At 38.4% G+C, this 15,289-nt stretch overlaps 1 protein-coding gene across 6 annotated transcripts in view; it reads left to right on the top strand.

Annotated features, from left to right (window-relative positions):
* The window catches only part of LOC128705274 (E3 SUMO-protein ligase PIAS2-like), a 102,914-nt gene that overhangs the window by 11,269 nt on the left and 76,356 nt on the right, over nt 1–15,289 (top strand). For all 6 annotated transcript variants that reach the window (XM_070103731.1, XM_070103730.1, XM_070103750.1 and 3 more), the window contains exons 2-3: nt 1,043–1,496; nt 8,098–8,183. In XM_070103731.1, the coding sequence (XP_069959832.1) occupies nt 1,043–1,496; nt 8,098–8,183 (540 nt within the window). The remainder of the gene's footprint in view (nt 1–1,042; nt 1,497–8,097; nt 8,184–15,289) is intronic.

The raw sequence follows: 15,289 nt of genomic DNA, 5'->3' as shown, positions 1-15,289 counted from the left end.
TCCATTGAGGACTACACTTAGAGATCTACCATGAAGGTAATCACTGAGGAGACATAGCGTAGAGCCTGCAATTCCCAGTGCATTAAGTTTTGCCAAGAGGCCCTGGTGCCACACCCGGTCGAAAGCGCCAGCAATGTCCAGTGCTACCACACAGCTGACTTTGGATTCATCCAGTGACTGGTGCCACTTAGTGGAGAGGTTTAACAACAGATCAGCAGCAGAGTAACCTTTCCTGAAGCCATATTGACGATCACAAAGTAGTGAGTGGTAGTCAAAAAAATCTGTCATTTGTCTTGAGATTATTGTCTCAAGGATCTTACCAGTGATTGACAGGAGTGACACTGGTCTGTAGTTGCTGATTTCTGCTCTGCTCTTCTTTTTGTGAACAGGGACTACATTTGCCTCTTTCCATGGAGAGGGCCATTTGCACTGTACTAGGCAGTGCTGAAAGATGCGAGTTAGAGGTGCTGCTAGCTGGTCTGCACATCTTCTCAACAATCTTGGGCTCAACTTGTCTGGGCCCACAGCCTTTTCCTGGTCAAGTGATTTAAGAAGGAAATGCACCTCCTCCTGCCTTATTGTCACCACTGACAGTTTTGACACAGTTCTTGCAGCTAGCCAAGGAGGGTCCCTTGCTGGATCAGGAACTTGCATTTTGGTAGCAAAGTGTTCAGCAAAGAGGTCTGCCTTCTCTTGACTACTAGTAGAGGTGGTCCCATCCTGTCGATTTAGAGGTGGAATAAGTTCATCAGGCAGATAACCTTGTCTGTCCCTCCCTCCTCTTTTTCTCCTCTTTCTTTCTCTTTTTCTTTCTGTTTCTCTTTCACTTTTTCTTTTTCTCTTCTTTCTCTCTCTTTCTATTATCTCTCTTTTTCTGTGTGTATGTGTGCATGAGAGAGAGAGAGAAAGTGACTGAGTATGATGCATGTCCAGTACTTATATAATGTATATGTACATATCAAAGGTTGACTGTATATGTATTTTAAAACTGAAAAGTGCTCAACTCTTAGTGACTAATATCACATATGACTATCATCCTCAGACAATGCCGCGATATTGGCCACAAAATCCTGTTCATAACCCTTGGGAACGTACCACAAATTATCATTCAGCAAGAAATGGTGCTCAAAACTGGAATTATCCATATACTGTTCCTAATTACCACCCTGCTCGTCTACATCCTGGGTCTAATGGGTCCTTGCTTGGACCACCTCCACGAATCGAACCTCCTCGTTGGAATGATTTTGAACCTAGACGCAGTTCGAGAAATACACATATAACCAGATCTGAGACACATCACTGGCAAAGAAATCACCATAATAACATAAATCATGCTCATCATGCAAGAGGCCATTTTGATGATCATTCAGCTCGAGGAGTGGAAATTATTAGATACTCATCACACCCGGAAGTTTCAAGTGGCACTGTTATGCTAAGGAACCTTCCATTTTCTGAAGTCAAATCTACATTATTGCAAGCTGATTTGTATAACCACGGTAAGGAAGGAGCATTTTCAGTTTTTCTATCACTTTTATTGTATTTGTTTTACCTGTATAAAACAAATAATAATTCTTTATGCCATCTGTGACAAGTGGAATATGGTAGTTGTTGGCTGTTAAGAAATGGGCAAGAAATAAGCTAAGCAATCTATTTGAATTAATTGATATTTGTTTGAAATTGAAATTTATATTTGAAGGCTATATTTATTATCTGTAGGTATTAGAATGTGGGGCAGAAGTTTGTGGTTATAGGAGGGTGGGTACAGGAGGAAAGAGGAGTGACTGGTGGAATGATGAAGTAAAGGGTGTGATAAAAGAAAAAAAGGTAGCTTATGAGAGGTTTTTACAAAGCAGAAGTGTTATAAGAAGAGCAGAGTATATGGAAAGTAAAAGAAAGGTGAAGAGAGTGGTGAGAGAGTGCAAAAGGAGAGCAGATGATAGAGTGGGAGAGGCACTGTCAAGAAATTTTAATGAAAATAAGAAAAAAATTTGGAGTGAGTTAAACAAGTTAAGAAAGCCTAGGGAAAGTATGGATTTGTCAGTTAAAAACAGAGTAGGGGAATTAGTAGATGGGGAAAGGGAGGTATTAGGTAGATGGCGAGAATATTTTGAGCAACTTTTAAATGTTGAGGAAGAAAGGGAGGCAGTAATTTCATGCACTGGCCAGGGAGGTATACCATCTTTTAGGTGTGAAGAAGAGCAGAATGTAAGTGTGGTGGAGGTACGTGAGGCATTACGTAGAATGAAAGGGGGTAAAGCAGCTGGAACTGATGGGATCATGACAGAAATGTTAAAAGCAGGGGGGGATATAGTGTTGGAGTGGTTAGTACTTTTGTTTAATAAATGTATGAAAGAGGGGAAGGTACCTAGGGATTGGCAGAGAGCATGTATAGTCCCTTTATATAAAGGGAAAGGGGACAAAAGAGATTGTAAAAATTATAGAGGAATAAGTTTACTGAGTATACCAGGAAAAGTATACGGTAGGGTTATAATTGAAAGAATTAGAGGTAAGACAGAATGTAGGATTGCGGATGAGCAGGGAGGCTTCAGAGTGGGTAGGGGATGTGTAGATCAAGTGTTTACATTGAAGCATATATGTGAACAGTATTTAGATAAAGGTAGGGAAGTTTTTATTGCATTTATGGATTTAGAAAAGGCATATGATAGAGTGGATAGAGGAGCAATGTGGCAGATGTTGCAAGTATATGGAATAGGTGGTAAGTTACTAAACGCTGTTAAGAGTTTTTATGAGGATAGTGAGGCTCAGGTTAGGGTGTGTAGAAGAGAGGGAAAATACTTCCCGGTAAAAGTAGGTCTTAGACAGGGATGTGTAATGTCACCATGGTTGTTTAATATATTTATAGATGGGGTTGTAAAAGAAGTAAATGCTAGGGTGTTCGGGAGAGGGGTGGGGTTAAATTATGGGGAATCAAATTCAAAATGGGAATTGACACAGTTACTTTTTGCTGATGATACTGTGCTTATGGGAGATTCTAAAGAAAAATTGCAAAGGTTAGTGGATGAGTTTGAGAATGTGTGTAAAGGTAGAAAGTTGAAAGTGAACATAGAAAAGAGTAAGGTGATGAGGGTATCAAATGATTTAGATAAAGAAAAATTGGATATCAAATTGGGGAGGAGGAATATGGAAGAAGTGAATGTTTTCAGATACTTGGGAGTTGACGTGTCGGCAGATGGATTTATGAAGGATGAGGTTAATCATAGAATTGATGAGGGAAAAAAGGTGAGTGGTGCGTTGAGGTATATGTGGAGTCAAAAAACGTTATCTATGGAGGCAAAGAAGGGAATGTATGAAAGTATAGTAGTACCAACACTCTTATATGGATGTGAAGCTTGGGTGGTAAATGCAGCAGCGAGGAGACGGTTGGAGGCAGTAGAGATGTCCTGTCTAAGGGCAATGTGTGGTGTAAATATTATGCAGAAATTCGGAGTGTGGAAATTAGGAGAAGGTGTGGAGTTAATAAAAGCATTAGTCAGAGGGCAGAAGAGGGGTTGTTGAGGTGGTTTGGTCATTTAGAGAGAATGGATCAAAGTAGAATGACATGGAAAGCATATAAATATATAGGGGAAGGAAGGAGGGGTAGGGGTCATCCTCGAAAGGGTTGGAAAGAGGGGGTAAAGGAGGTTTTGTGGGCAAGGGGCTTGGACTTCCAGCAAGCGTGCATGAGCGTGTTAGATAGGAGTGAATGGAGACGAATGATACTTGGGACCTGACGATCTGTTGGAGTGTGAGCAGGGTAATATTTAGTAAAGGGATTCAGGGAAACCGGTTATTTTCATATAGTCGGACTTGAGTCCTGGAAATGGGAAGTACAATGCCTGCACTTTAAAGGAGGGGTTTGGGATATTGGCAGTTTGGAGGGATATGTTGTGTATCTGTATACGTATATGCTTCTAAACTGTTGTATTCTGAGCACCTCTGCAAAAACAGTGATAATGTGTGAGTGTGGTGAAAGTGTTGAATGATGATGAAAGTATTTTCTTTTTGGGAATTTTCTTTCATTTTTGGGTCACCCTGCCTCAGTGGGAGACGGCCGACTTGTTGAGAAAAAAAAAAAAAAGGTATTACCCCTCTGTCAACTGAGGATAGGAAAGGCATTTCACTCATACCTGCCTGCTTACAGGTGCTCCTGTCTTTCTCTGCATAGCTTGTGGCACGCTGCTGACTGTGGTACTCATTTCAACAGTTTGCATGTGGCACAGGCTTTTCCGTGTTTCTCGTGGTTTTTATAATTACTGAGCTGCCTGAAAGGATCTCCAAGAATTTTTAGGGGGTCTTTTAATATTAATAATTTAAATGAATTTTTGGTTATTTGAACTTGGTGTGATAGTATTCATTTGTGTTCAGCACTTATGTGTGTGGCTTTTATTTTTTCTTAATTTTAGCTCTGTTTATATTGTGGTCTATAAATGTTCATTGCTATGAGTACTGAGTAATCATTGCAGTCACTTCAGTCTGAAAATATCACAACTACTACTACGTGTAGGTATTCCTGTCCAGGTGGGATAACTTGTGTATTGGTATAAAAAGGAAGGGTAATATTATCACTTGGTAGTGTAGCTCCCTTTGTGCCTATTTTAAAATAAAATTCTTTTGATATTTTCCTTTTCCTTTTGGAACATTAACGAATGGTAGATGTAACCAAAGTCATTATCATCCACTAATTCTTTGGCTTGAATACTTTGAGCAGTCTCATCGAGAGTGCAAAATTTCCACTACTTTGAGCTCAATTTCATCTCTGTTTCTGTAATATATCTTCCATTCTATCAAACAAAACCAAGAAAATGAGAATACAACCATAAATAACATAAGAAAGTACACCACAGTTTCGCTGTTTTAACCCTTTGAGGGTCGACAGGCCCTTTCCGAGACTCGTTCTCAGGGTCGGCCAAATTTAAAAAAAAAAAGAATTTCTCTTATGAAAAGATAGAGAATCTTTTCCCAATCATAATGACACCAAAAGTTTGAAATTTGATGGAAAACTTACGGAATTATGCTCTTGTGAAGTTAGCGGTCTCGGCGATGTTTACGCATCGGCGATTTTGCCCACTTTGAGCCCCATTTTCGGCCAATTCCACTGTACTAGTCAACAAAAAACATGGATATTTCGCTAGAACTCCATTTTTTCTATCAAATGAGTGCAAGAAACCACCCATTTATCAGTTTCAACTATCCAGTACAGTGGTCAGAATTTAGCAATTTTGCCAATTTCACACAAATTTCAAAAGATGCCAATTTCTGAATAGGGGCCAGAATAAACAAGAAAGACATTCCTGGCACTAAAATGACATTTCCTCTGTTCATTAGTCACGTCTCAAGGCCCCTCTTACATTCTTTTGCTTTCCACTTTGAATTTTTATTCTCATGAAAAACAGAAGATTTACTGTTATGCAGACTACTGCATTAGTGTAAAAAATGGTATAAATAATATTGGCGCACTTGCGAAAGAATATTAGACTCACCAGTTGACGTGTATTGGACACACAGCATGATTTGTTTACTTTTGAACTTTGGTAAAAATCGAACATTTCTGCTACTTTGAGCTCAATTTCAAGGTACTTTTCGTTGTAAAACCAGTCAAAATCATCTCTATTTCTGTAGTATGTCTCCCATTCTATAAAATAAGACCAAGAAAACTAGAATACAACAATAAATACCATGCGAAAATACAGTGCAAAGTCGCTGTTTTATTCCAAAAAAACGGTCCAAGTTTTTTTTTCTCATTATGCACTGTGTGCTGCAGGATTTTTTTATACTGCACACACTGACCACATAGACCCATTCTTTCATATGTAGGCCTACCAGCTTTCTCCCACTAGATTTGAGGGCTCTAGAATTTAGGCGTACTAGTACGTCAAAAACCCTGGGTCGTAAGCCGTACTAGTACGGCCGAAACCCTCAAAGGGTTAAACAAAAAACATGACCGGAGTTTTTTTTCTCATGCACTGTGTGCTGCAGGATTTTTTTTTATACTGCGCACACTGACCACTCAGACCCATTCTCTCATATGTAGGCCTACCAGCTTTCTCCTGCAAGATTGGAAGCTGCTAGAATTTTGGCGTACTATTATAGGACCGACACTCGCTTGCAAGCTGTAATATAACAGAACCAACAGTGAAAGGTTTAAGTGAGCAATAGAGCTAGGTCTAAGAACTGCTTATACAGTACTTATTCATAATGATTGATGAATATATTTATTGTAGGAAGTCTGAATAAATGAAGAATGCGTATAATTAAAACCGTTGCAATAGCACAACGCTATAAAGAAAAACGCTGTAAAGCGGGGTCCTCCTGTACACAGCATTGTCCATGTCAGGTAAGAGAAGAGGTACAAAGAGAGTGGTGTTGCACTGCCTATTTGTTATTGTTCTCAAATATTCAGAACAATGGTCTCAAAAAAAATTAATTCTGAATTTAGTAAGTAGGAAGCTGTGTTGCCCAGTAACAGTACATACTGTAACAACCTTAGATTTACTAAATTATGCATGCTTTGAAAGTCTGAGACTGATCAGAATACTGTAGGTATTCTTAAGATATCACACAAAGTGAAACAGAAGAATGAAATACTGTATGGATTAATATCGCTGGTTGAGGGTCCACTGTATTTTGAACTTTGTGTTAAATTGGCCAAATTAACAATTTCCGATCACTTTAATTTGTAGTTGAAACAGTTGGCTTGGCGATTTCTTGTGCTCAGTCGATAGAAGAGAAGTAATACTAGTGAGATAGCTAAGAATTTGGTTGACTGGAATAATGTAATTGGCCTAAAATGGGAGTCAAAGTTGGCAAAATCGCCGATTCATAAATATCACTGACACATCAAAATTCGTGAGAGCATAATTTCGTCAATTTTCCATCAAATTTCCTACTTTTTGTTTTATTACCTTCACAAAAATATTCTCTACCATTTCATAAGAAAAAATAACAAATTTTTTTTTTTTAAATTCTTGGACACTGGGGCACCACTTCAGATTTGGGCCTTGGATCCTGAAGGGGTTAAATATAGTATCTCAAAAATGCCTTAATTCTTGTCTAATTAGTTGCATTTTAGGTATGAAGCTCCAACTTCTGAGCTGACACTTGTTTCCAAGGGCTTCAGTTCCTGGCCCTGTTAAGGGTGTTGAAATACAGCTTACACAGTGTTACTATCATGATATTGGGTGCTTTGTTACTGTCATGATATTGGGTGCTTTGTTACAATCATGAAATTAGGTGTTTTGGCATTGTCATAGTATTTGGTTCAGGGGGAAATTATATGCATTTAATTTATTTCTAAATAGGAATGATGTTTAGTATAATAGAACACCAGAATGTAGTACAGTATCTATAATATATTTCCTTCATTAATGTTAACTATGACATAATACCATATTTTACGTGAGCAAAATGCTCCAGTGTCAGGGATGTTTACCCCCCAATTCTGATTAGCTAAATTTTTGGAAAAAAAGACAAACAGTACTTCAGCTTCCAAGATGCTGGGTAAATTTTCGAGACTTATTTTGGGAAAAAATAGCATCTTCGATGCCATAAGTGCACTAATTCCAGTATTTTATTATTTCAAATTGTGCCTATCATACAGATTCTTGCGTACAGAAAGCTAGTATGATAATCATATATGGTAACTAACATCATTGAATGTTTTTGGGGAGATGCTACTAATATATATACAGCCTCTCCTCGCTTAGTGACGTACTTGTTTACTGACGACTCGGACTTATGACAGGATCTCTGACCAGTATTCATACCTAAATAATGTGTATTAAAGCTGATTTCCTCTATTCTTTTTATTTCAGTATACAGTACACTACTGTATAAACATTTAAATATATACCAGAAATATTATAAATGGTGCAAAGGTGACAATAAAACAATATCAAAGATGGTAGACACAAACTCACTACCATTATAGTAGGCTCCTCTCTTAGCGACGAGTTCGTTTAACGATGTGGTCTTAGGAACGGAACTCCATCGTTAAGTGAGGAGAGGCTGTATATATATATATATAGTATCAGTCCCCACATGTGCATTTGAATTCTGTTGACTTCGATCTTTGTATAATAGTATGTTCTTCCATTACAGGAAACCCATTGTCACATTACACATTTTTTATCACACCGGATGAAGCACAGGAACTGCAAAATCCAAGGACTGCACATACATATCGGGTTAGTCTTTATTTGTAGTAATGCAAAATATTAACAGTGAAATATTCTTGTTTGTTATATTTTAATACCCTTTAACTCTTATGTATACTGTGCTACACCATTGAAATAAACACCAAATCTATATACATAAATTCTTTTTTCAAATTTGATTCTCAAAGTCTGCTTAACCCTTTGACTGTCGCGGTCGTATATATACGTCATTGGAGATACCGTGTTTGACGTATCTATACGCATAAATTCTAGCGGCTTCAAATCAAGCGGGAGAGGGCTGGTAGGCCTACATGAGAGAGAATGGGTCTCAGTGGTCGGTGTGCACCCTGTGAAAATAATCTGGGACTCAGCGGTGCATTGTGGGAACGCCGTGTTGGTAGTCCATTTTCTCCATGCCTCGCGGTAAGAAGTTCCTCACTCCTCGGCGGATTGGAGGTCTTTTGTTCCCAAGTGATAGCTCAAACAGTGATGATAGTGTCAGTGAAAGTGAATTCCCTGGTTTTGAAGCGGGTGTGACCGAGAAAATTACCCAGGATAACATAATTAGTGATGAAAACCCAGATGACCCACAACCTTCTACCTCCGGTGCTGGACCGGCTCGTTCATGTTCTGTACCAGGACGAAAGAGGAGACTATTTGCCCGTGTACAAGACTCGGATGTGAGCAGTGCAAGTGATAGTGATAGTGATTTCAAGGTTATTGAAAGCAGTTCTAGTTGTGACAGTGAGGGTGAATATTCCCCAGTGAAGCGGCAGTATATACGACGTCGCATGCTGTCTGGTAGTGTGCCATATGCTCTTCCAAGAGGAAGGAGTACATCTCGGAGCACATCCCGTGGCCCTACACCACGTCCTGATAGTGAAGATGACGATATTGTTACAATGGGTATAAATGATGTGAGTGAGGCAGCAGGCGGTGGTGGTGATAGTGATAGTGGCATGAGTCATGTGACACCAGCAGCGGGCCACGCTACTACCCGCGCTGCTGACTCTGCACAACTACAACCAGCCTCGCCCGACCCCACACTCCTACAACCACAACCACAACCTGCACAACCACAACCACATTACAATATCCAGAACGCACCAGCTGACCGCATCTGGGATTGGCAGCAAAATGACGAGTTTGTCCCCAATCCCCATGACTTTGATGGAGGACAAAGTGGAATACGGCCATCATGTACACTTGGGAACAATCCCACTGAACTGGAATGCTTTCAGTTGTTCTTCGATGAACCCCTGATGGACATTATTGTCAGGGAAAGCAATACATACTATGAGTACACCATGGCAAACACTATTCTGTCTCCAAGATCACGCCTACACCAGTGGAAGGACACAACTGTGGCAGAGATGTATCTGTTCTTTGCCACAATAATGCTTATGCCACATGTGTATAAGCATAGTGTCAACACATACTGGGCGACAGACCGCCTGATTTCAACCCCTGCTTTCAGTGACATTATACCAGTGAATAGATTTGTGTTACTGTTACGTATGTTACACTTTTCAGACTAAACCAGGCCTGACAGAAGCGACAGGTTATATAAGATCAGACGTGTGTTTATGTACCTGAAACAAAAGTGCTGTATGTATTTTTATCCCTTCAGGAAGCTTGTTATTGATGAGTCTTTGATTTTGTTCAAAGGAAGACTCTCATTCAAGCAGTATATACCAAGCAAGAGGAAACGCTTTGGTATAAAGTTATTTGTTCTGTGTGATTGCAAAACTGGTCTGGTTTTGGATATAATTGTGTACACTGGCGGTAAAACAATGGAAGATACCAGGAAGTTACTGGGTATCTCTGGTGATGTGGTTAGAACAATGATGGAGCCATATCTTGGAAAGGGGCATATTTTATATACTGACAACTGGTACACAAGCCCTATACTCGGTGATTTCTTGCGAGTGAACATGACAGATGTGTGTGGCACAGTGCGTAGAAATCGTAAACATATGCCTAGGTTCGATGCTGGCAGTCGTAGAGGTGAAGTGCAGGTGTTTGCTGCCAATGACATCATGGCATTTCGGTGGCATGACAAACGTGATGTCACACTGCTGACATCAGTTCACCGACACAAAATGGTAGACACTGGCAAGCAGAATAGAGAGACCAATGAACCCATTGTAAAACCTGCAGCTGTGATGGATTATAACCTCAATATGCGCTTAGTGGACAAATGTGACATGCAGATTGGGTTTGCTGACTGTGTTCGCAAGAGTTATAAGTGGTATATAAAACTGTTTTTCCATCTTCTTGACATTTCCATGCTGAATGCTTATAATATGTATAAGTTGAAGACCAAGAACAAACCCAAATATGGTGAATTTTGTTTGTCAGTCATCAGACAAATAATATTCAAGTACCAAGAAACAACACCTACAATAGACCAGCGCCCACGAAATTATCAACACATGTCCTCTCGTCTGAGGCCTGGTGATCACTACCCCATACCACTGCCTGCTACTACTGCCAAGAAAAATGCTCAGAAGAGGTGTTTTGTCTGTGGACATACCACAAAACGCCCACAAAAACGCAGAGACACTCGTTTTATGTGTGAGGAGTGTAAAACACCATTGTGCTTATACCCATGTTTCAAAGAATTCCACAAGCTGCAGCACTTCTAGAAAAGTGTCCAGTGATTGTACATATGTATATATATTATAAAACAATTGTAATAAACATTTGTTTACATTGTTTGTTTGTGTAAACAAGTTTTAGCAACATTATAATGATACGAGTGTTTTTGCTATAATTGTGTTACATTCAATGAGTGTATATTTGAACATTGTACAATAATTTGGTCTCACAGGCCACAAAAGTTATGTGAAAAAATAAAATAGTGAAAAAAGCAAGAAACCATCGAATACAAGTAAATAAAAGTTTACCGGGTGACCGGCAGTTGCCGCTGTTGCCGCTCGCAGATCAATTTCAGCAAACTTCAGGACTCTATATCTCGGTAAGTACTCATGGGAAAAAATTTTTTTTTGGACTAAAACAATCAGAAAAATAATCTTAACATTTTCATAAGAAAAAATAATTTTTTTTTTTCGAATATTTTGCGACACCAGGAGACACTTCAGGATTGGGCCCTTCGACAGTCAAAGGGTTAAATAATGCAGTACAATAGGGGCCCGCTTTACGGCGTTTCACTTTATGATGTTCTGCTAATACAGACATTTCAAATTATGACCAAAACTCGCTATATAGCTCCCTCCCCACCTGTCTTTCTAATACGGTCACCGTGCCCCACCCGGTTTGTTTACATTCTGTAGCACATCTCTCTATTATGTCTGGAAACTTTCCAAAATTTCAGGTGTTTTAACGTTATTGCATATTTTTTATGTACTCTGAAAATTATACTTGTGTGTACCTGTACCTAAATATACTTACACACTGTGCTGGCATGTAGGTACACATTAAAATCACTAAGAGTCTCTCTACTCTTGAAGACGCCATACTAATAATAATCTCTTGGGCGCATTAAATGTCGTATATTACATTAATATAGACATTTCCATTAATCCATCTATGATATTTTTTTCAAAGTTATATAAGAAACACGTTACATAACACACAAACATGATACATACACCCACCAATGGCTTGTAGGAGTGTTGGAAGAATTATGTTTTTTCTACTCCAATACCAGATACTGGGGGATAACTAGAAAAACAGTCCTTTCGTATGCCTTCGCTCTGTCTATAGCTATTCACGACACCTGTGGGTTTAGCACTTCCTTTTTATTATGATAATAATAATAATAATAATATCACTATTCAATCTAAAATTGGTGTGTTGCATGAGAATGGGAGTGTTGCTGTTTATTTATTCTTCTGTACTTGTACAACTTGTAAACATTTTAAGAGTACAGCCTCTCCTCACTTAACCCTTTGATTGTTTTCGACGTATAAATACGTCTTACGAGCCAATGTTTCCGACGTATATATACTCAATAATTCTAGCGGCTTCAAATCAAGCGGGAGAAAGCTGGTAGGCCCACATGTGAGAGAATGGGTCTGTGTGGTCAGTGTGCACCACATAAAAAAAATCCTGCAGCACACATTGCGTAATGAGAAAAAAAAACTCTGATCGTTTTTTTGGAATAAAACGCCGACTTTGAGGTGTATTTTCGTATAGTATTTATCATTGTATTCGCGTTTTCATGGTCTTAGGTGATAAAATGGAAAACATATTACAGAAATAGAGATAATTTTCATTACTTTGACGATGAAAACGACCTTGAAACTGAGCTCAAAGTAGCGGAAATGTTCGATTTTTACCAATGTTCAGGAGTAAATAAATCACACCACACGTCCAATACACGTCAACTGGGGAGTCTAATATTCTTTCACTAGTGCATTGATATTATTTATACCATTTTTACAATAATGCAGTAGTCTGCATAACAGTAAATTTTGTATTTTTTTGTATGAATAAAAAATCAAAATAGAAAGCAATAATAATATAAGAGGGGCCTAGAGATGTGACTAATGAACAGAGCATATGTTATTTTAGTGCCACGAATGTCTACCTTGTTTATTCTGGACCCTGTTTTGAAATTGGCATCTTTTTTAGTTTGCGTGAAATTGGCCAAATTGCCAATTTCTGACCATATTGGGTAGTCCAAATTAGTAAATGGGAGGTTTCTTGTACTCAACTGATAGATAAAATGGAGTTCTAAAGAAATAGCTATGAGTTTGGTCAACTGGAACAATGGAATTGGCTGAAAATAGGGCTCAAAGTCGGCGAAATCGCCGATACGCATATGTCGCCGAGACAGCTAACTTCGTGGGAGTATAATTCCATGAGTTTTCGACCAAATTTCGAACTTTTGGTGTCATTACCATCGGGAAAAGATTCTCTATCATTTCATAAGAAATTTTTTTTTTTTTTTTTTCAAAAATTGAGCGACATAGAATGACAGTTTCAGAGAGGGGCCTGAAACAGTCAAAGGGTTAAAGACGGAGTTCCTTTCCTGAGACCTCGTCAGTAAATGAATTCGTCACCAAGTGAGGAGCATACTATAATCATAGTGGGTTTGTGTCAGCCATCTTTGATATTGTTTTAACCCATAAACGGTCCAAACGTATATACAGTGGACCCCCAGTTAACGAACTTTTTTCATTCCAGTAGTATGTTCAGGTGCCAGTACTGACCGAATTTTTTCCCATAAGGAATATTGTGAAGTAGATTAGTCCATTTCAGACCCCCAAACATACACGTACAAACGCACTTACATAAATACACTTACATAATTGGTCGCATTTGGAGGTGATCGTTAACCCTTTCAGGGTCCGTCCCGTAGATCTACGGCTTTACGTTCAGGGTCCAAACCGTAGATCTACGCCATGAGCTCAGCTCACTCTGATAAACTGTGAGTGGTACATTTGGGCCTAGATATGAGAGAATACATCTATGTGGTATGTGTGCACCACATAAAACAGATCCTGCAGCACACTGTATAATGAGAGAAAAAAATGAAATCATGATTTTTTGATTAAAACAGCAACTTTGCATTGTTTTTTTGTATGTTTTTTATAGTTGTATTTGCGATTTCTTGGTCTCATTTGATAGAATGGAAGACATATTACAGAAATAGAGATGATTTTGATTGGTTTTAGCACTGGAAATGGCTTGAAACTGAGCTCAAAGTAGCGGAAATGTTAAATTTTTGCCGATATTCAAGAGTAAACAAACGACCTCACACGTCTAATACACGTCAGCTGGTGGGTCTAATATACATTCACAAATATGGTGATGATATTTATACAATTATTACAGTATTGCATAACAGTAAATCTTCTATTTTTTGGTGTGAATAAAAATTCATTATGTGAATAAAAAATCAAAATGGAATTTATTTGTAAAGCCTCAAAACATAACTAATGAACAGAGGAAATGTTAGTTTAGTGCCAGGAATGCCTACATTGTTCATTCTGGACCCTATTTTGAAATTGGAATATTTTGAACTTTGTGTTAACCCTTTCAGGGTCCAAGGCCCAAATCTGGAGTCACGCACCAGTGTCCAAGATATTTAAAAAAAAAAATTTGTTATTTTTTCTTATGAAATCGTAGAGAATCTTTTTGTGAAGGTAATAAAACAAAAAGTACGAAAATTGGTGGAAAATTGACGAAATTATGCTCTCGCGAATTTTGATGTGTCAGCGATATTTACGAATCGGCGATTTTGCCGACTTTGACTCCCATTTTAGGCCAATTACATTATTCCAATCAACCAAATTCTTAGCTATTTCACTAGTATTACTTCTATTCTATCGATTGAGCACAAGAAATCGCCAAGTCAACTGTTTCAACTACAAAATAAAGTGATCGGAAATTGTTAATTTGGCCAATTTAACACAAAGTTCAAAATATTCCAATTTCAAAATAGGGTCCAGAATGAACAATGTAGGCATTCCTGGCACTAAACTAACATTTCCTCTGTTCATTAGTTATGTTTTGAGGCTTTACAAATAAATTCCATTTTGATTTTTTATTCACATAATGAATTTTTATTCACACCAAAAAATAGAAGATTTACTGTTATGCAATACTGTAATAATTGTATAAATATCATCACCATATTTGTGAATGTATATTAGACCCACCAGCTGATGTGTATTAGACGTGTGAGGTCGTTTGTTTACTCTTGAATATCGGCAAAAAATTAACATTTCCGCTACTTTGAGCTCAGTTTCAAGCCATTTCCAATGCTAAAACCAATCAAAATCATCTCTATTTCTGTAATATGTCTTCCATTCTATTAAATGAGACCAAGAAATCGCAAATACAACTATAAAAAACATACGAAAAAACACTGCAAAGTTGCTGTTTTAATCGAAAAATCATGATTTCATTTTTTTTCTCTCATTATGCACAGTGTGCTGCAGGATCTGTTTTATGTCATATTAGCACTCTATTATTCGAGGAAAGTGACATGGAAGGTCACTTTAGTGGATTTGACACAGCTGTGGCTACTAATAATCAAGGAAATAGTGAAAATATAGACGATAACCCGGATGACCCTCAGCCCATCACCCCTGGGGTGGCCAGTGTGGCCACACCAGATCCTAAGCCAAGCACTTCTGGGGTGGCCAGTGTGGCCACACTAG

The sequence above is a fragment of the Cherax quadricarinatus genome, chromosome 5 (assembly GCF_038502225.1).
Source record: "Cherax quadricarinatus isolate ZL_2023a chromosome 5, ASM3850222v1, whole genome shotgun sequence".
Lineage (NCBI taxonomy): Eukaryota > Metazoa > Arthropoda > Malacostraca > Decapoda > Parastacidae > Cherax > Cherax quadricarinatus.
This window is presented reverse-complemented; position numbering and strand designations above follow the sequence as displayed.